General features: G+C 45.6%; 1 protein-coding gene across 2 annotated transcripts in view; it reads left to right on the top strand.

Moving 5' to 3' along the window:
* The window catches only part of BCR (BCR activator of RhoGEF and GTPase), a 105,163-nt gene that overhangs the window by 61,726 nt on the left and 22,129 nt on the right, over positions 1 to 21,308 (top strand). For both annotated transcript variants that reach the window (XM_033001397.2, XM_042805164.1), the window contains 10 exons: positions 2,629 to 2,736; positions 4,560 to 4,620; positions 5,558 to 5,610; positions 5,948 to 6,088; positions 15,539 to 15,660; positions 16,561 to 16,729; positions 18,115 to 18,234; positions 19,150 to 19,225; positions 19,901 to 20,005; positions 20,826 to 20,900. In XM_033001397.2, coding sequence (XP_032857288.2) covers positions 2,629 to 2,736; positions 4,560 to 4,620; positions 5,558 to 5,610; positions 5,948 to 6,088; positions 15,539 to 15,660; positions 16,561 to 16,729; positions 18,115 to 18,234; positions 19,150 to 19,225; positions 19,901 to 20,005; positions 20,826 to 20,900 — 1,030 coding nt within the window. The remainder of the gene's footprint in view (positions 1 to 2,628; positions 2,737 to 4,559; positions 4,621 to 5,557; positions 5,611 to 5,947; positions 6,089 to 15,538; positions 15,661 to 16,560; positions 16,730 to 18,114; positions 18,235 to 19,149; positions 19,226 to 19,900; positions 20,006 to 20,825; positions 20,901 to 21,308) is intronic.

Here is a 21,308-nt window from a genome sequence, read left to right as displayed (position 1 = left end):
TTTGAGCAACTGGTTTAAGAAGACAAAACCACCTGCTGCTGGTTGCTGAAGCAAAGATACAGAAGACTGCTGAAAGTAGAAGCCTCACAAACTGTGTTGGAAGTATAGTGCAGCAATGAAGACAGCACTAATGGGAGAAGACCTGACTATATTCTTTACCACTACTGGCTGTCGAACAAGCTTTGATTCACTGTACAGCTACTTAAGTCTTTGTTTAAGACCATTTCTTGCTGATGGTGATCACAGGTGCAGGAGTTAAGCCCTTCTGGCACTCTATTTGTATGTTCCCCTGATTTTTCTGCATTTGTGACAGTCATTGATTTGGTTGGATTAGTATTGGAAGCAAAGGAGCAAATTGCTCTAGTGCAGGAAGCCTTGAGCTAGCTTAGTAGTTCAGTTTCTGGTGGTTTGGTACAGTATAAGTGGGAATTGCAAACTCTTGCTGGATGAGATAAAGCTAATAATTCTTGGCAGGCAGTGGGAAACAGCTAGATGAGAGAGATGGCAAGAACATTAGGCATTACAAGACATCTATACTGGATGTACATCAGATCTTTTGGAGCAGACTGTTTACTTGTGGTCATGTCATGCAATCTGATGATAAACAACTGGAATCCATATTATTATCCTGAGGTCCCTGGGGACATTAATTTTCTTTGATATCATAGTAAACAAAGCACCATAGATTGATGTTATAGGTAGTGCATGCAAGGAGTTTTAGAATTTCATGTGGTCTGGCACAAAGTACGATCCGTTTGCAACATCAGTGACAGTTATTCCACCTTTTTCCTGTTGAAACTAAGAAAAAGGAAAAAAAAAAGATACTAGACATGTGGGAGTGAAATATGCTTCTTATTTTTGATGACTATTTTGTATGTATTTTTTATAACTAGAAAGGAAACACTTTAGGACTGTTTTTAGAAATGAAGAAATACTTAGCAGATATTATCACTGATAGTTTTCAGGAATGGAAAAAATTTTAACCAAAAGCCATTTATTTCTACCAAAGCTTGTTTCGTTTTCAGCATGTTCTTTTAGTTGAAAACGAAAAAAATTAAGCCTGCATGAAAACTGTGTGAACATTATTGCTTTGATTGGAAGCTCAGTTTTTAATGACAAAGATGTTTTCATGATGGCATGTTTAGAGGATTAAAGTGAAAACTTAGAAATACTGCTCAGGAGTAGCAGAATGTAAATGTAAAGTTCTGCCATGTTAGTTGCATCATCCAAACCCAAATGTCATAAACCCCACAAATTATCAGTAATTCTGACAGCAGCTTCTTCACAGAATTGTGCCCCAGTGGCAAATACAGATTTTATTCTCTCCACAGTGCTGGGACCAGGTTATAGCTGGCATAAGTGAGCTCACTTTCCTTCAGCTTCAGTCATAATAGTGTTATTTTGTGTGAGGATTGAGATTGGTTCCTAATCTTTCAGTAAAATGTGCCCTAGGAAATAGCTTGCTGTTTCTTAGACTCTGTTAGCTAAAGAAATTTGTGCAGGGAATGTTCTCCTGAGAGTGGCTTTTTTGCTTCCATCATCTCTTCACAAGGCTCCATAGAGAAAGGGGAACACAGTGATTATGAGAGATCAGGAGAGGGAAAGAGCACTCTCTGTGGGAAAATTAACTGCTCTGCCTGTTGTACATCTTGGGCAGAAGCATCAGGGAAGTTGCAGGAGTAATAATGTAAGTGCAAGCTCTTCTGGTAACAAACTTTTCTTTAATGGAGCCTTTTATAGCACTCCACCTGTTGGCTTACTACTGACCATGCACTTGCAAGCACCTTCAAGCTGCTGCGGCGTTTACAGCACAGCGTGTGCAGCTCTGCAACTCAAAACCAGCTCTGCAATCCAGACGAGCTTGGAAGCTACCTAGGGATTTCCCGAGCTAGATTTTATGTTCTCTGGCATTAATGTGGCTGCAATTCCTAAGTCAGCAAGCAGGTTTAGTGCTAAGACTTGGTGATAATAATGGTTTATTACTGCACTCTGAGGCCTGCTCCAACTTTTTCTGGACCAATTATGTATTCCCTCTACTGGAAAAACTGCCATTTTCTGTCATTTATTGATGCAGTCACTGCCTTCCAAACAGACTGTGCTCTGGATCTCTCCTTTGTATTTTCAGCACTCTGCTGCCCTTATAATGATGTTCACTAATGCAGATATGGGTTAGTATCTGGGTTTGATCTAGTTTGTCCATCATGCAAAAGCCAACAAGTAGCTTTCTGGGGCCACATTTGTGCTGTTGGGCAGAATCATTCTTGTCTGATTCATATTTTGTGGCAAATAGCCAGCAGCTCCAGTTACATCAATGAGCTAGAATATTAATAGATACTAATCTGGCAGTTCAGAAGGGAAAAATAGATGGCAGCAATAAGGATGTGTCATTCGTACAGGCTTCCACATCCTTCACAAGTGAACTTGTTCAACACAGGTGGAACTGGATTCATGAGAGCACAGTGCTGGTTAGCAAGGCTGACAGGTCAGAGATGTTGTTCTGGGCCTGCTCAGCATCCCCTGTGGTACTTTGGTGTGAAGGAACATGACCTGATCATTAGATACTGAGGCTGGCCATCCTAAACTATCTTCTTCTCCAGGATTTATTTTATTTTGTTTTGCTTCCTGCAGGCCAGCCAGCTGGGAGTGTACCGGGCCTTTGTGGATAACTATGAAGTTGCTATGGAGACAGCGGAGAAATGCTGCCAAGCCAATGCTCAGTTTGCTGAAATCTCTGAGGTAATGTCATGGTATTCAGACACACGAGCTGTCTGGATCTGACTAATACCCTGCAATGTCACTCTTGTCTGTCCTCCAAGTATCTTTGCAGCCCTGACTTCTGGAGGAGTTGTGAGCTCCTGTAGACTCGCTGCTTCAGCTCATGTTCTTACAGCAATTTATACTTTGGGCTAATAGAGGTTATCACACAGGCAGTCTTTATGTGCTGTCCTCACCCAGGGGATCTTGTAAAAACTGGCATTGCTTTGAACTTTGCAGCTCTATGCCACCTTCATGAATTTCTAGAAGGGAAAGCTGTATTTGAGTTTCTCAGATATTTCTCTTGCTAATGATGCTGCTGCCTGTGGTGTAAAAAGCCATCCTTAATGGCTTGCATTATGGCTGTCAGTGGAATTGCAGGCTTCACTGGCATGGAGTGGAGAAGAAAGTAGCTCTCTCTTTAAAAAGGCAAGTGTGTCAAACATAGTCTATAATACTATTCACTAGGCTACTCTGATTTCCTTTCTTTAAGAGGAATACCTTGTGTCAAAGCATCTTTAATACTTTTTCAGGCTTCCCAGGCCACCAGCTTTGTGGGCAGTGCATGGTCTGATTGACTCTTTTTATTGTGGTGATTATATCTTGAAGAACTAAGTTGCCAAGAAAACATGAAATTCATATGTGTGTCCTTAAAAATAAGCAGATAAATAATCAGAGCTGAATATTACTAGAGGCGTTCATTGCTCTGAAAAAAACCAAAACAAAACAAAAACAAAAAACCCAAACAAACAAACAACAAACAAAACAAACCTTCAGTACATTCAATATTGCATGTCCCTTTAGATTTTTACAATAAAGATGTAAAATAAAACATGTTCCCTCTGTGAAATGAGGGAAGCAAGGATTGTCTTTTGAGTCCTTCTGTACTACTCATGCAGTGCAAATGCCTTCTATTCTCTCCTTTCATGAGGATTTCCATTAGGTTCTGGTCCTTTGCCTGACCACTTCTGTGCTCTAGTGGTGTCAACTCATTATTAAAGTAGCTTCCCCCATGCTTAGTTTTATTTCAGTACTATAATACACTTCTGGACTTTCCCATTTTTTAATAATAATACGTATACATAGTATTATAGAAGTCCCTAGAAGATGGAATAGAGATTAAGTCTGCAGGGTCCTGGGCTCTGTGCAAATGCGATCCCTCTGTTTTGCTGTTTTCCAAAGGATAATTCTGAAATCATGCTAGTATCTACTGTATTTGGAATAATGGCGATGATACTTTTGCATTTGTGTCCTGGTGAAGATTTTGGAGCTCAACACATTAATGCATGTAAGCTTCACAGTCCATGTGCAAATACAAGTCACAAGGCATTGTTCCTTTTCTGCCATAGAAGAGAGCTAACTTGTCCAAGGTCACCCAGCTCTGAGTACAGGTATAAGGAATTATAACCTGGAGGTACTGAATCCCAGTCCTGTACTTTATTTATTGTCAGTGTACACGTGGTGTGACAACGGCTGCATCCTTACGGGCACATCTTTCTTCTGCAGGTGATTTAAAAAATCCACCATCCCTGTCGCTATAGGTAGTTCCCTGCTCTGCTGCATCTCTATTGACATGAACTCCTAAGAAAATTGCTTAATATTTGAGATGTGCGGGTGTCTGTGACATTGCAATGGTGGATTTACCAAGAAGGAAAGCATGTTTTTCCTTCACTGACCTGAACTGTGATAGGGCTCCTCCATTCATACTTAGGCCTTCCCTTGGAGGAGCAGGTAGTCTCTTACATTCCCATGTGATATTTCAAGGTGATTGACCATTTGCTACGTGGGTTTTCTTTTTCTTTTAGAATCTAAAGGCTAGAAGCACAAAGGAATCTAAAGATCAGACGACGAAAAATTCCTTGGAAAGTGAGTGATCCATGCAGAGGAGACTCTGGTTTGTCAGGACTGTGGTGTGGAGGCTGTTGCCAAACCTCCACTCTCCCTTTTTCTTTTTAAATGCTGGAAGGTTATGGAGTCTTTGCTGGCTCTACCTGGGAAATCAGTTCTTTTTTGCTAAGTAGCAGAGCTAGTGCATAGTAAGCTGCATGCATGCATGGGGAAGACCCTGCCCAGCTTAAAACCTCATCAGTCCCTTTGGACAAAACCAGGCCAACCAAAGGACTGCTGTGGTTTTAAGAGAACATCTGCTACCCAGTGATAGCACAAACACAATCCTAGCAGTTATTGTTATATGTTTTGTTGCCCTAAGGTAGCATCTAGAGAACCTGGTCAAGATCAGGTTCCATGGTGCTTGTCTCTATGCACATAAGTAGAAGACAACCCATGTTATAAGAAGCTTCCATACTCACTAATATAAAAGCCAATCCCCTTCCTGTTTTGACCTGTTATCAGGATTTGGAAGCAATCAACATGTCACGCTGAACTCCAGAAGGAGGGATGCACTGCCAAACTTTCAGGGCCCTCCTTGGCAACTCTAAGAGTGCAAGGTCTGATTCTGACCTGTGGGACCACGCAGGTTGCCAGGGAGTTGTTGGAAATGTGCCATGCTGTGTGCAGTTGTTCTGTACTACCTTGTGTGCTTCTTACCCACTGTGTGGCAGGCCGTGCTTGCAAGTGGGCATCTGTTTGCTGTGGAGTGTGTTTATTTTCTCTGTGTGTTCATGTATGTTTTATTGGCTGTACAGTGCATTAACCTTAGAGAAGGGAATTTTCCAGTAGCTCATTGGTTAATAAACCTGTGCCTGTACATTCAGTTCAGCTGGACAAGTTGCTCTGTGGGGACTGCTGTGCTTAGGTACCTCTTTCTTATGTTCTTGCTGCTTTTTTTTTTTTTTTCCCACAGCTCTATTATACAAGCCAGTGGATCGAGTAACTCGCAGCACACTTGTCCTGCATGTGAGTATCTGAAGGGTTGTTTTCAAACTTTAGGCCCCTTTCCTATTTTCTTCAAATTTTGCATGGAGCTGCAGGACTGCAGAAATAAACCTGTCATGCTGCAGAAGAGCCTCGTCTTTTTACACTAAGGGGAGGGCATCTGTAGGTAGGACCCTGCTACCTCTTCAGTGGTGTTACCAAGAGGTGCCAGAGTATTCTCTTTCTCTAGAGATAAAGCCTTGCTCTAATCTCTACGAAGAAGTTGGAGCATCTTGTTCTACAACACTAGTTAGGGGCCCTCGGACCCTCTGCTTTCTGACACTGCTCATGGTTCTGTTCTTTGTGTTCCTGGTGTCAGGATTTGCTGAAGCACACTCCAGTGAGCCACCCTGATCATCCACTCCTGCAGGATGCTCTGCGGATCTCGCAGAACTTCCTCTCCAGCATCAATGAAGAGATCACGCCTCGTCGGCAGTCCATGACTGTAAAGAAGGGGGAGGTGAGTCTTCCAGCTTTCGTTATATTTTCAGTTTCTAAATACTGATTGTGCCTTTTCTGTACAGCGGCCTAGGAAGTTACGCTATTAATTTCGTTTGTTGCTAAGATACAGTTAATGCCATGTCCTTGTTCTCTAAAGGATGTGGTACAGCTCCTCTCTGTTTTCTGTTCAGAAACCAGTTTGGGAACCCAGAGGAAAAGTATTATTAGAGTTTTGTCCTTAGCACTGTTATGATCATTTGTCATACATAATTTCTATGATGCATATTGCTATGCACTAAATGGATCTGTGTTTTAACTGCAAACTGAAACCAAATAGGAAGCCTGAGAGGAGAAAAAGATGAGGAAACATCAGATATCATAAAAGATTAGGAAAAATTGTTTTCCAGAATCTTCATTCTCACCTTCTCAAAACTCACATTCTCAAAACTCGGGTTTGGAATCCTCATTTCTAAAGAAGAATGTTGTAAATGGGACTAGAAAGCATAACACATGAAATGGGTTGTGGAAGTTAAGGGAGGTGGTTGACTCTTAAGTGTGTAATATAATTCTTCTCAGCTCTGCTAGGAACTGGACTACACTCAGAAAGTTCCAAGATGTACAGTTCCTTTACCTGCATGCAATGTTGTGCAAGGACAGCATAGAGGTACAAAGTGGTAAAGTCCTGCATGCCTCAGTGGGCTTGATTCATCTGCCTTGTGATTTCATTAGAAAGCAATTCAGTCCTTCCTGATGAGGAAAGGGCAAGACTGACAGACGTATTGAGAGAGAAGGTTGTAGGAGATTGGACAAGAGAGAGGTGCAGCTCAGATAGTATATGTGTAAGAGGAATTGTGGCAGCATGCCAGAGACACTGGCTGATCAAAAGTGACCCAAATTACCCTGTAAAAAAACATCTCTTGCAAAGCCCAGGAGATTGTTAAGATACCATGAACCTTCACAATGTATTCCCAAATCCTGTCAGCTAAACATGCTTGCTTTTAGCTATTAAACTGATTTTCAGCTGCCAAAGATTTGCTAGAAGCTGCAGTACTGGGAATTTGCTGCACTTTGTCCTGCAAGTCTTGCTCATTGTCTCGTTTTGTCAACTGAGGAAGCCTGCAGCTGAGAAAAGAAGAGGAGGGGCTGAGCAATTGGAGGCTGAGGTAGAAGCTCAGACATCAGTCACCAGGGCTTCAGGGATAGTAGATGGCCTCATTAAAGCAGATGCTGATTGAGTCATAGCAGAAATCTCAAGCTAGAATGACCCCTTGCAGAGGAGAGAGCATTTTGTGTTCTCCAGTTGTCTGTCAGCATCTCAGTGAGGGATGCAGGCTTTGAAAAGTGTCATGCAGAATCCTAATGAGGTGCCAGAGCCCAGACAGAAGGTCAGGCTCAGGAGGGTGATCCTGATAATCTCTTTTTGGAGTGGTGTATTTGTCAGATCTTAGAAAGCAGGAAGGGGAAGCTTGTCAGGATTGGGCTCATCAGGCCTGTTGACATTCTCACTGGTCCTGCATGACTCCATGTATGATGTGGGGAGGGAAAGAAGGGGACACACCCAAAGAGAGTGCTCTGGGTATGCTGGAGGGGACTGGGATCCCTTTGTGCTCTCCCTCACTGCACACAGCTTGCACTGAGCCCAGGGAAGAAAAGGACTTGTTCCTGATGCTTCCCAGAGTTTTCCTTCCACTCTGAGAATCTGATGGTGGATACTTTCTTTAGTCATTTGGCACCAATATTCCACTTCTTTTCAAAGCAGCAATGCCCTAATTGACACAACTCAGTGTCTAGAGGGTAGGTATGTTCGCTCTATTCATAGTAATCCAGAGACACAAGTCTGCTCCCAGCTACTCCATGTGGGTTAGTAATGGCTGCTCCTTCTGACTAGCTACTCAGCTTGGGGTCATAGCTGGGTTTTGTTTATGCCTGTAAATCTTTCCTTTTCTACTTATCCTTTCCTCGCACTTGCCTTGCTTGTGCTTCCCCTAGGGTGACAGGACAGTGTGCAGTTTGCATCTCCTAATTGACTGCTCTCGATGCATAATGCATTTTTTATTTTAATGAATCACCAGCTTGCTTTGATGGCTTTTTTCATTATTTGTCTTCCTCCTATTGAAATTTCCGTGGTGGAAAGGAAAGAGGGAAAACAGCCCTTTACCCTCCTGTATTGCTTAGGTGCTGATCTCAATTATCTTTTTTTCTCAGTCCTTGCCTTTTATGTGGAATATTTTTCCCCTTTGAGTGCATTGTGGGGAGGAGTCAAATCTCCTTTGCCAGCCTCTTGCTCCAGCTCTTTTTTTTTTTTCAGGATTGCTTTGAACTGGGGAAAGCAGCCAGTTGTTAATCCCCCTAGTGACAGGCTGCTAAGGAGAGGAGTTCAGGTCAGGAGAGAGTACAGGCTCATCAGCACAGTATTCCTCCCCTTTGCAAAAGGTGGTTCCCTGCTCCGGGAGCATCGACTCAGTCTGACCTGCCTGCCGTCTTCCTGCGTGATGTCAGGTGTCCTTCCTGCACACCAGCCCCCTGGTTCTGCTTGGCTCAGTAGACTTTTTTCTAAGTCTAGACTTATGCATATAAACTGAAAGTTTTCTGTGATGCATGGACCAGTTTTAATTTGCTGGGATGAATGAGTATTTCAGGTAGCGCAAGGAGATGGGAACAAAGGGAGTGAAACCACTCACTAGAGGAACAGCAAGGGCTACAACAGGGAAGGCAATATTGGTAGATTAAGCCTACGAACACATGGTTTGGTCCTTGCTGTCTGCCAGGCTGCCTGTAGCTAATCTTCTCTGCTTTGTAGTTTGCTGAGGGCTGTGTTATGGAGGAGCCAGGAGAACCACCAGCCCAGCCTGGCAACACAGAGAAGCCAGGAGGGCTTATCTGAGCTTTTGGGTCTGTTTCCATTCACCCTGATCTGCAACATTCTCTTGATCCTTCCTTTTCTTCCCATCTTTCTACTTTTGTGGTTTTACTTTTTACTTCTTTTGATGGATTATCTGCAGGTATCCACTTTGCCAGCTCTCTAAATAACCAAGCAAATGCATGGAGGGAAAGGTGGTCTGAGTAGCACTGTACCTTCTGACTCAGAATGAGAGTGATAGAGAGTCTTCCACCCCTTAGGACCATGGAGCAGGCATCTTGTTTGCTCACTGCTGATGCTTTTTCACCACTATCCTTTTGGCTTAAATAGGGAACCTGTTTAAGGTTCTACTGGGGATAGTCCCTTAGGGAAGCAGGAGAACAAATGCTTTGAGGTGAAGCATGTGCCACTGTTATGTGCCAGAAGGGAGTAATAACTTTTCTAATCTTATTAACAGAACAGCTATATGGATTTTTTTCAACTAAGCCTGGATGCAAATGATTGTAGAGCTTGTGTCATCTTCCCCTGACAGAAGTAAAGGCTTGTGTTTCCAGCTAATTCAGCCTACTCTTGTAAAGCAGGAATTGATGAAACTGCAAAAAATTGCAGAGTTCATTTGGGAGATGGTGGTTCCTTTCTTGACTGCTATTTGTCTAATGTGCTTTGCAGGATTTTGTTTCAGGGCAGTTCAGACCAACCAGAGTGGTGGTGGCTGCCATCCTGCCTCGCCTCTGGCTGTGCAGTCCTGCCCTCTCTGAAGTGTTCACACTGGTATTTGTGTGATCCCATAGTGGCATGGAGGAATGGAGCTGCCTAAAAATTAAGCCTCTTTTGAGTTTTGGTTCACTCTGCTGGGTGAGTGGTTTAGTGTCCAGTCTTATCAGCACCAGTCTGGACACGAGAGGGCTGACAGACAGTTTCTTCTGGGATCAAGCTCACTAGATGACATTTTGGATAAACTCATGCTACTGTGCACCTTTTCTCTTGCCCTGGAGAGAAGAGGCTGCTTGGCAAGCTGCTCCACCATGTTTTTAAATGTGGTTTTAAACTTGCAGTCAAGGGACTGAATATCATTGCCTTAGGCTCCCAGTTAACTTGGTAGAGGCCAAGTGTGCTAGGGAAGGGAAACAACAAAAGATATTTGCAAGAGAGCAGAAGTACAAACTAAAGCTTTTGAAAAACTGGGAGCTAAGCTTAGACACAGGCAGCCATGCACAGCTTGAGGCCTGGTGCCTACTGCTTCTGGAGGCCTTGGGCAGATGTTGGCAATAGAGCACTCAAAAATGATCTTAGATGCTTCACACTCTGTCTTACAGCTGGAGTCAGAGAGCTCCTGGTGACAAAAGCTTTGGCAAGAAAAAAGAAAGGCTATTAAAATGCTCAAAGAGTAGCCAGTTAAGCTCCCTAGGCAGAGCATCCCTTTATTCTGCAATGCTGGTCTTGCAACACATGCGCGCACACACACACACATGGAATAATTTTCTTCCTACACTCTGCAGAAAGCCAAACCACCTCTTCCTCACTGACATATGCCAATACCATCTCCCACTTTTACCCTCCTCCTCCTGCATCACACATGTTTCAGTCCTTCCCGGGGCTCTCGCCCACGCATGCTGCAGGCCTCTGCTGTCACCACATCGGATGAGCTCTTTCCTCGGCACACAAGTGAGGGGACGTCCTTTTGTACAGCTGTGGTTCTGCATAAGTAGATTTTTAAACTCCACTTTTTGTAATGTGTCTCAGACAAGCTGGCCACACTTCCTGGAGTTAAACGGTACGTGACAGCAGCAGGATTTATCATATGCAAACAGCACAAAAACACTGTAGGATGAATAGATGAGCATACAGGTAGTCGTGAGGTTGGTAGCAGAGGGAGGGGGATATGCAGAGGAGGTAAGAGGAGGAGGACAGCAATAGGCAATGCAAAGAGGATATCCAAGCACTGAAAGATGTACAGGGAAAGCTCTTTTGTCCAGAGCATGGAGGTGGGTGGGAAAAGCAGCAGATGAAAACATGCAAAGGAAGGCAGTGCCTAGAAAGGAGACTTGGAACATGTACTGCACTGGTACAGAAGCTTTGCAAGAGCCACTGAAGGTAACAGTCGGCTCAGGCCCTGTTTGAGAGATTAAAGATGACCCTAATTCAGTCCATTATGATACAGAACAGGAAGGTTTCCCCCAGGCCTCCTGGAAACATCTTTCTATAGCTGAGCTGAGCTCCTGTGCTGGACACCTGACAGTCTTGGGGCTGTCTGTGAAAGCGAGGGGGTCGTTCCGCCACTGTACTGCCACTCTGATTTTAAGCTTGTGTTTTCTTGGATGTTTATTTGGTGTTTCTGTAGTCTTATGTCATTTCAGGGTATTTTAGGAAACCTTTAGTAACCTTAGCAGAGTAACTGTGGAAACAAGATAGAGAGACGGTTTCCCATGCAAAGGCTACTGTATGTCATGTACAGCAGGATCACCCAGCCAAAAAGCCCCATGTTTCAATCGTGGCGCCCCATGTTTCAGGAGACCCTGTCTAACAGGAGGCCACCAAAGGAATTGCTGTTGCTGACTGGGTGGGAAGGAGTTGACCAAGGTGGGCTTTGGTTCCCAAACTGCTAGAGAAGGCCTGTGGAGCTGAGGTGGCACAGGCACTTGGCAGGCACAAGTCCTGTCTGAGGGGGCTGCTGGCTCCCCCAGGGTGGGGTAGGATGGGCTGACTCATGTCGGGAGGTCCGGGAAGGTGCTCTGCACTCCCTCACCATGGGGTTTGGCAGGGATCTGGTAAGCCAGTTGGGAAATCCTTTTATTGTTTCCCTGTGACCTGCTGAGCCCTCCCAGCAAGATGAATCATTTACAACAAAGGATATGACCCTTTGCTGGAAGTGCTCCTCCTCTGCTCCACTGATGCTGAGCAGCCTGGGGCATGCCTGTTGTGCCCAGCCCTAACAAAAGTCCTGTTTTCCGAGAGAAGCTGGTAGTAGATCTAATATCAAGCTCCACACTCTTGTGAGGAGATATTTCCTGACTTGACCCACAAATGTTTTCTCCTGTCCTCTCCTCCCCAGACACACCTGGTTGCTTTTGTGGCAGTTTATCTCCGCTGATTTCTGAAGGGAGGCCTTCCCAACTAGCTCATGAGTGAGAAGATAGGAAGAATGAAAGGTTGGGAAGCTCAGTGTTTTCCTCAGAGTGGCTGACTGACATTCATCCCTTTCACCTCTTTACTTCTGTTCCAGTCAAGCTTAGGAAATGCAGCCTTGTCTTCTTCCCACCCAGCTCTCTTTCTGGGAGATCATGCTGCCAAAGAGTTTTTGCTACCTCATGGTAGCACTGTGTCTCATGTCAGTCAGGGTATTTTGTACCCTGGAGTGCTAGCCAAAATAAACTTAGTGCAAATGAGAAGTACCTCAGTCCCAGATGGGAAATATGAAGGCTGTTGAATCACACCCCTGTTTTAGCATCATATGACTGAGCTTTCTGCTTGGGTTTTGGGGCGATGTGGGACAGAGAGCATGGCTGCTTGGAGGGAGTCTGCTTGGATGGTGACAGCCAAGGACTGTGAAGCAGCAAGTTAGGTGCAACTTCAGAAGGCAGGAGAAGGGGTGGCCTGGTTGGAGCAGGCAGGCCATGGGGTGAGGTCTGTAGCCTTGCTGCAGGGAATACTGATGAGCTCTTTTTTTCTTGCCTTGTGGAGGCCTGACAGAGGTTTCCAGTCACTGGTGCCTCTGTATGGGCTTCCCCTTCACTTGAAAACATGCTTGTCTTCAAAGTGCTCTGGTCTAGATGATGGTACTGGAATATTGGCAAAACCAAGGGGCTGATCTAGGGCTGTGATCCAGTAGTCCTTCACAGCCCTCCAACAGCTCTCATGGGCCTGTGCTCTCCGTTGCCTGTGAAGAAACACACTGCTGGCCATGTTGTTGGCCTGTCTCTGCCACCAGAGACATCCTCCCAGGATTGGGTGCTGAGTCTGTGCTCGGGACTAGCCTGGGGTGTTTTTCATCTAGGAACTCTCGGCAGGGTGCTGGGCTGGGGTCTTGGCTTATCTCACACACTGCCAGTGCCTGGCAGAGCAAGGCGGAAGGCCAGGTCAGGACCATGCCATGTGCCTGCCAGGTAGGGAAGGGACAGTGCTACATCCTGCTGGGTAGCAGAGATGAGTGAGCTGTAAGAACATCTTTACACCTACGAACAATGAGCAGGAGTTGAGCTGGCAACAAGCAGCTATTCTCATTGCCCCAGAGGAGCTGAGCTGATTTGCAGTGTAATTAATATGCATCAGATCTAGAAACCTGAGATCAGGGTTTTGGCTTGCTCAGAAAATATCTTTCCGTGCTTCATTATTGTTCCCTAATGAAATTCTTTGCCGCTGTGGAAAGCGTTTTTGCTACTGACAGTATGCCTCCTCTTTCTTATTTATTTTAAAACTCAATGTTTCTGGTTTCCTACCTGGGGTTTGTTCACCAGGCAGAAGGAGGAGGCATGCACAAGTGCGCATCGGCAGCAGAGACATTAATGCAGGCAGGCGTTCTCTCCAAAACCACTGAGAAGAAGCCAGGAGGATCACGCCCACCTAAAAATAAACATTAACATATGTACAGGCCTTTCTGGGCCTGAATCACTGCTGGATACTAGCTCTCCCCAGACTCCTGCCCAGAGATGGTGCAACAGTCTGCTAGGGAGCAGCCTTTGCTTCCTGGAACTATGGGAAAGTTGCAGCTTTTGCTGCTACTGCTCACAGATTTCCAAGATCTTTGTGTAATGGAAGGCAGCACCGAGATGAGATGCTGACACTGGTATGTGTGCTTTAACAGCTAGTTGTGGTGCTAGTGCAGCTGCAGGCAGGAAAATGCAGACTCTTGGTCCATGTCAGGAACTTTAGGGTGCTGTAGGACAGTGTGGAAACAAGAATTACATTTCCAAGGGCATATCTCTGCCTTCTGTTCCTTTCCATGATGCCTGCTGGGCTCAGCACTGATGTGGTTTGTTTTCATTTTGGAGAGCCAAGATGGGAAGGAGAGGCTGCGTGGGGGTTTGCACTCCCACACCCTCTGCAGTAAATGTGTTCAGGGCTGGTTAAGTCACACAGCAAACAAAACCCATGGGGCATAACCTGAGAAACTGAGGCATTAATGCTGTTTTGGGTGTCCTGACCTTGCTTGGGTTAACTGCTTTCCTGTTGCATATTGCTGCATAGCTGAGCACAGCTGCCTCTTGGAAATGGACGGGTTTCATGCATGCATTTCCCAGCATGGGGATCACAGAGGTACAGCAGGTCAGGAGTGTTGTTCTGACAGGTCCTGAGCCTGGGCCTGGAGAGGGCTGGCGGTTAGAGAGCAGGGGGAGGTGTCGGTTAGTGCTGGGCGGTGCTAGCAGATCTCTCCTGTCCCCAGACACTGGTGCTGTCTAGGCATATATAGTATTCGTAGCGTGTCGCTCACTGGTGTCAGGGGGGCATCATCTTCACTCAAATAGCAAGGAAATAGCACTGGTCAGGAAAAAGTACCTTAGCGTACCTTAGCATGTGTGGAGAAGCTGATGGTTCCTGCTTGTACTGGCTGTGAAGCAAGGCAATGCTGGCTCATTGGTGAGAGTATAATTTGCCCAGAGTTGGATACCTCTGACTTCTGTTTGCAAATCAGTGGGAGATGTCTATGCCGGGTGTGCACTCAGAGTCCTATTGATCCTGACATCAAAGCAGAGGACCTGAAGTGTAGAGCAGGGTTTGAAACTCCTGGCTTGGTCACTGGTCACAGCACACAGTCATCTGTTTCAGTGCCAGTGCTCCAGCCTTTTTGTCTTTCAACTATGAAGTCCCCATAAGGGAGTTACGAAAGCGATGCTTCTGCCTGCCAACACGGGCCTCTTATTTAGGAGCTTGTAAAGCTCCCTGGAACTAGAAGCAGGAATAAAGGCATCAGAGTTGTGTGGCTTCTTAGCTTATTCTAGGTTTGGGGAATATTTAGATGATATATAAAAGAGATTTAAATAGGCATGGAGTGGGGGCATACCCAGATGGTCCTATTAAGCACAGGCTGATAAGGGACTACTGAGAAGTTTGTTAGATACACATCTTGTTCAGGAATTATCCCTTAACAGCACTTGTAATAAAGAAGCAGCAATGGCATTCAGCTGTTAATGTTGACAAACTACTGTTGTGGACAGGGAGTGAGTGGTGTTCATGGAGGTGTTCGCTCCTCCTTGGTGGAGCAGTTGAAGCTGAATTAAGTGGCTGGGTAAGCGACTCCTGAGAAAAGTGGTGTTTGCTGCTCTCTGCTGGTTTGTGAGGGGATGATGTACTCTCAGTGATTCTGGCCCTTGGGTTCACAGAAGCTGGGCAATGACTCAATAAATCATGCTTGGGCCCAGGAACAGGTGATGGAGAGAAGCCTGAACTCTGACTTGGAACCAGGAGATGCGTGGCTGTTTCTGCCCCTGGGAGAGGGGGCAGCAGCAGGGAGCAGAACATACAGCAAGGAACATTTAATAGCCTTCTTCTGAATTAGACCAGTTTACTGAATTGGCTCTGGTAGGAGTCATGTCTAAGGAATGTGTTGCCCTAGTGCCAAACCTGGGGCTCATATTGCACTAACTAAAACATTTTTTTCTGTTTCTTCACCAGCACCGACAGCTGCTGAAGGACAGTTTCATGGTGGAGCTGGTTGAGGGGGCTCGCAAGCTACGTCATGTCTTTCTTTTTACTGATCTGTTCCTGTGTGCCAAACTCAAGAAGCAGATTGGAGGGTGAGGTTTTCCTTCTGGACTATGTGCTTTGCACCTCAGCTTCAGCAGAATCATGGGTTTAGGAATTTTAGTTGAATATGAATACCCCAGACCTGAGTAACCATAATCCACAAGATGTAGTTAGACACGGAGTGTTCAGCATGGTAGTACAAGGGAGGAGGAATGTTTACCAACATACCTGCCTGAAACAGGGCTTTTCTTCATTCAGTAAATGTTCTGTTGGGAAGACCCCTCTCATCTTTTTGCCCTCCTCAAGCAACAAGTTGTTCCTGCCCCTTTTGAAGCACATGCTTGTAAGGAATAAACCTCCAAAAGAGTGGGACATTTCCAGAGTGGATGTACCTGACAGTAGAGATGGAGAGGAAATAAATCACATGAAACATTAAAAAAATGAACTTGTGGTCCTAGTGAAATCACTTGGAGAATGGCAGTTATGAGCTGTAGTTTCTCTCTTCTGGTTGGATTATAGAGAGGTTTATACATATCGGCTCACCTGCCCCACTTGGCCCTCCTATCTCAGGCAGGAGATACCTGGGTTTAGATCATGGGTAGCCAGGTCAGAGGCATGGCATGGCTTTGGAGCTTTGCCTCTACGGAGGCTTCAAAGGGAAAGCACACAGGACTGAAACAGTTTGCAAAAGATTGTTGTGGTTTCTTAGGATGAAAAGAACTAGATAACAAAACAAGTTGCCTTGTTGTATGCTGTACTGGCTATCGGCCCTTCCAGTCTTTCTTGCTGGAAAGCAGCACCTTACCAGACTTCTTGCACATGGGGATCACAGTGAAGTTGTGCCCATGTCTGTATCTTATGCACAGTAGCGGGGAAGGACTTGTGGGAAAGGGGAATGGGTGTTGCTGAACATCAGTAATAGCAAAAGGTTTGGACCTTCTGTCTTTCAGAAAAAGCCAGCAATATGACTGCAAATGGTACATCCCGCTCACTGACCTTAGTTTCCAAATGGTGGATGAGTCTGAGGCAGCGCCCAATATCCCACTGGTACCTGATGAGGAACTGGATGCCATGAAGATCAAGATATCCCAGATCAAGAATGACATCCAGCGTGAAAAGGTAAAAGGGGTTGAGTGCTCCATGCCAAGTACAAGCTCAGTGTCTCTGCTGAGATGAAGTGCTGATAGAAGTAGTGTTCCCAGAGCTGCACAGCATGGGGACGTATCCTAAAACAGACTGTTCAGCAGAGGCTTGTGATGCAGCCCTGTTATCAGTGATATCCAGATGCTCTGCAGCCCATCATTGCTCATACTAGTGCATGGCTTGAATGATGGTGTCCAGTGAGAAGGCAGAAACAAAAAGACCCTGTAGTTGTGCCCAATAGCTTCTCTACGTTCCTGGAACTGCCTGTGACTGCTTTCCCCGAGCACCCATGTGGCGGGAGGGGCTCTTATGCAGTGAACATGAGAAGGACTGTGAGTGTGGCATGTCAAACTCTGGCTGTTGAAGTATGATCCTGCAAGTGATTTTGGTCAGAAGCCATGTACTTCGGAATTTTTGGAGGCTCAGTTATGCTTTTGAAGATTTTTCTGACTTCACCAGTGTCAAAGCACCAGCAAATACATGGAGAACACTAATTTTGCTGACTGGGCAAACTGACACAGATACGGTGTCTCTGGCCCAGGCTTTTCTTTGCTTGCAAGACATGTTTTCTCAAAGGTCTTAGACTCCAATCCTTCCTGGAACCCAAGAGAGAAATAAGAGTTTGAAATCTGTAAACCTGCTGGTATGTAGAACAAGGTATGAATAACATTGCTTGTGCTGTGAGAAGACTATCCGCTGTGCTTCCAAAGACCATACTTCTGTCTCTCTGTTCTGGCTGGCTTTCAGAGAAGGCTTCCTGGAAAAAGTAAGATTAGGAGGAACACAGTGTGGAAGCTTCTTAACTCACAAGGTACAGGTGTCTAAGATACGTGCTGTGAGGCATCAGTGCTGAACAGTATACATGACTGGGTTTTATCCAAGAAAAGCCTTGGGTTTAGCTGATGTCTGTTGAAAATGGATCAGTGGGTGGTGAGTGGGAGAGAATTTTGGCAACAGTTCTGGGCAGCTTCTAGAGAAGTTCCTTACAGTCTCCTTAGTTAAGGATGCCTGTGGAGGACCTGGCAGTGTTACAGCTGCCCAGTGACATGATTCCGCTGCAGCTTCTGGAACAGAAAATACAGGGTATAGCTGGGACAGTGGCCACACACCTCTGCACCTTCCTCTGGGGCAGCAGGAATTGGGAAACAGAACCAAGTCTGAGTTTAGAGATGCTGCAGGTAACATCTTCCTGAGCAGCTGGGAGCCCTGTGCACGCTGTTGACAGGTTTTCTCCTGCCTGGGGCCGTTTGGCTACTCATAGAGGGAAGAGATTGTGGATCTTAAAATTTCTGTCAGTGTAAATGGAGGCAGATGTTGGAGAATGACATGTACTCTGTCTCCCTTTCTCCTCCATCCTTCAGAGGGCCAATAAAGGCAGCAAGGTCATTGAGAGGTTGAAAAAGAAGCTCTCGGAGCAGGAATCCCTCCTACTGCTGATGTCTCCCAACATGGCCTTTCGGGTACACAATCGCAATGGCAAGGTGAGTGGCTCCCTCCATGTACAAGACAGAGGTCGAGGTGTGGGGGGGTGTGTGTGTTTGTGTACACTGTTGTACAAGGAGGTCTTCAGACCCTCTGCTGTCTGGCCTGAAAGCACCTTCCCTTGCTACAGTAAAAGTTATGATGACATCTCATTTGGCTATGACTAATTTGTATGCAACATTGACATTTGAAAAATAATGTTAGAATTAATCCCCTACCTCAGCACCTGCCCTGGCAGAGCAATAGGAACAGCTCTATTTACTCAAGATAAAGCTCTGCAGCAGCTGCCTTCTAGACACCCCTTCAAATTCAAGGCTTAGTGCACACAGGGCTGTCTCCTCAGGACTGTAGGCTGTGCTTGGCACCGGAGATGCTGAATGTTCCAATCTCCTTTAGCACTGTGGGATGCTCAGCATGCCAGAGGTATCCCCTGCTCTGGCAGGGTTGTAACCTGCCACTGTGGCCTTTCCATGCACGTGGCAAAGGATTCTCGCATGGCTCTGTTACTACCCAGTGAAAATCCCTAAGATGGTCACTTCTTCCTCAGCTGGCATCTGTGTCTAAGCCTGTGCTGGAGGCTTTTGAGTTTCCTGGTGCAACTGTTGTGAGGAATAGCACAGAGTTGCTGTGGGACCTCATGCTGCCAGGGATGCAGCTGCTGTTGGCAGGGTGGAGCTCTGTGAAAGCTCTGACTGCAGGAGTCCATGCTGGTACCGCTGCACCTTGCTGAGAAGGCACACTGCCAGAGTCCTGCCCCTTGCTGACAGAGCTGTGATATAGGGCAACTGGCAGGAGTACTAGAGGGACAGCATATCCGATGATCTCCACTGGAGGAGGGTGGGAGGCAGGCAGGCCTGCTCTCGGTGGTTGGTCAGACTAATGCATACCCCATTTTCTTCTGTTTTCCCGGGTAGAGTTACACATTCCTCATTTCATCGGACTATGAAAGGGCAGAGTGGAGGGAGAACATTCGGGAGCAGCAGAAGAAATGTGAGTGTCACTCAGTTGGGCATTGGTACAAACACTGTGATCTTACTGGAGGGCAGGACCCCGGGGGAGGTGTGGGGCAGGGTTCCCTGCAAAAAGGGAGATGTGCATTTAAATCCACAGCGTACCTGGACACCTTCTGTTTCTGCACATCTGAGCCTGTCTGGGGGACTTTTGCTTGCAGCACAATGTAGGGAATGTGTAGAGAGAGCACTTCGTACGTGAGTGGAGAGATTCACCCATTTATTGTAGTGTCACAGGGGGTGGCCCCTATAGCCCCCTCCCCTGCCACCAAAAAAACCCCACCGCTCACTCAACCCAGGACACGTAGAGATCACAGTTCTGTGCAATTCCAGGTAGAGGGAACAGCTGCACCCTTCTACCTGGCTCCAGTCCAAAGAAAATGATTTACTCTTTCAGCATGGGTGTTCTTTGGCTTTGCAAGAAAATAGGGTTCCACCTTGTTTCCTGTGAACCATCCTGAGACTTTTTAACTCCAAAGAATAACTAAGCCCTCCATAGAGCTGGACTGCAGCAGCAGTACAGACTTGAGCTCCATGCTACTGTTGCTGAACATTGCCCAGGGAGCAGCTATCCCGTGTATGCTCAGAATGAGGAAGCATGTATCCAGCCTCTGCTTTGAGTTTTAATTCCTCGCTCTTTGAATCTCCTTGGCAGGCTTTAAAAGCTTCTCACTCACATCAGTGGAGCTCCAGATGCTGACAAACTCCTGTGTGAAGCTTCAGACAGTCCACAACATTCCCCTCACTATCAATAAGGAAGGTGAGACCTTTGGTTTATGCTTTCATATGGTACAGCTGCAGTGAAAACCTACCTCTGTCTGCCTTTGTGCATTTCCCCTAGAACTGATCTTACTGTTTCCTTTTGCTACAGCAGGCTTCAACCTGATGATGAGTTACAAACTGAGAGTTCCTGTAAAACAAAACCTGGGACTATATATACCCAACCTGTGTAGTTTAGTTGAAGTAGATGGTAGTGTACAAAAAGAGAGCAGCAGGAACAAGAACAGTCTGTCATCCCAATGTTACTTGCTGCAACAATACAAATATAAGCCTTAAATTATATGGCCACATCTAAATTAGTAAAATATTCCTGGACATCCTCCAATATCTATTGACTATTAAATGGTTTTTACATGCAGCCATCATGCCAGGGATTGGAGTGCCTGTTGGAGTCCTAGCCTGGGACAACTTTGAACCGTGCCTGAGAATCCTTTGGAAGAACATTAGTTGGCTAAAATTGTGTCAGAGACCATCCTAGATTATTATTTAATCTGCTAGTATAAATTTAGCCTCTATATTTCACTTGTTCTCCTTTCAAATTTCTTCCACACTGTCTGGCTGACCCTAGAAATGTCGTTGTAAAAGCCACACATTGTCAGAAGGCATTACAGGTGAAACCAACACTGAACCTGGAGCAGTCTCCTCTTTTGCTGAAATGGCTAGGCTACATGCTCCTGCCATCCTTTTTAGGGACAGTGTACCCACTGCACATTAACCTGTGCAATAGCAATCTCATTGCTCTGTCTTTCACTCTTGGCTCCTCTGTGAACATAACAAAATTTCTTGGATCTTTTGTACAGATGATGAATCCCCAGGTCTCTATGGGTTCCTGAATGTCATCGTCCACTCTGCCACAGGATTCAAACAAAGTTCAAGTGAGTTGCAGTTCTGTAATACACAGAGGTATTGATAGGGGTTAGATAATTCAGGTGCTGTGACAGCTGGGTGGGGTCTGGTTTAAGATTGCAGCATCTGGGACAATGGTGATGAGGAGAGGTGATCTGAAAAACTGGAAGTGAAATTGAAGCATCGGTGTAAATTTAGGGGAATGCAATTCTTTAATGCTACAGTTAACTCTCAGATCAGGATCAAGCATGCAGCATTATTTTTTTAGGCCCAGTCTGTTGGTATTTGCTAATTACCAAACAATTTTAGATACAAGTCAGTCCTTATCCTGAATTCTTTCCACTGTACTTTATTTTGCAACAAAGGAATGGGAAGCATTCTCTGACATTCATAATTTTTGGTGTGAAGAAAGAAGTGTTAAAATTCAGAGGAGTGAT

This window comes from Tyto alba, unplaced genomic scaffold (genome assembly GCF_018691265.1).
Source record: "Tyto alba isolate M040663 unplaced genomic scaffold, T.alba_DEE_v4.0 Super-Scaffold_44, whole genome shotgun sequence".
NCBI classification, from domain to species: domain Eukaryota; kingdom Metazoa; phylum Chordata; class Aves; order Strigiformes; family Tytonidae; genus Tyto; species Tyto alba.
The sequence above is the reverse complement of the archived record's forward strand: the minus strand, read 5'-3'. Positions and strand labels throughout refer to the sequence as shown.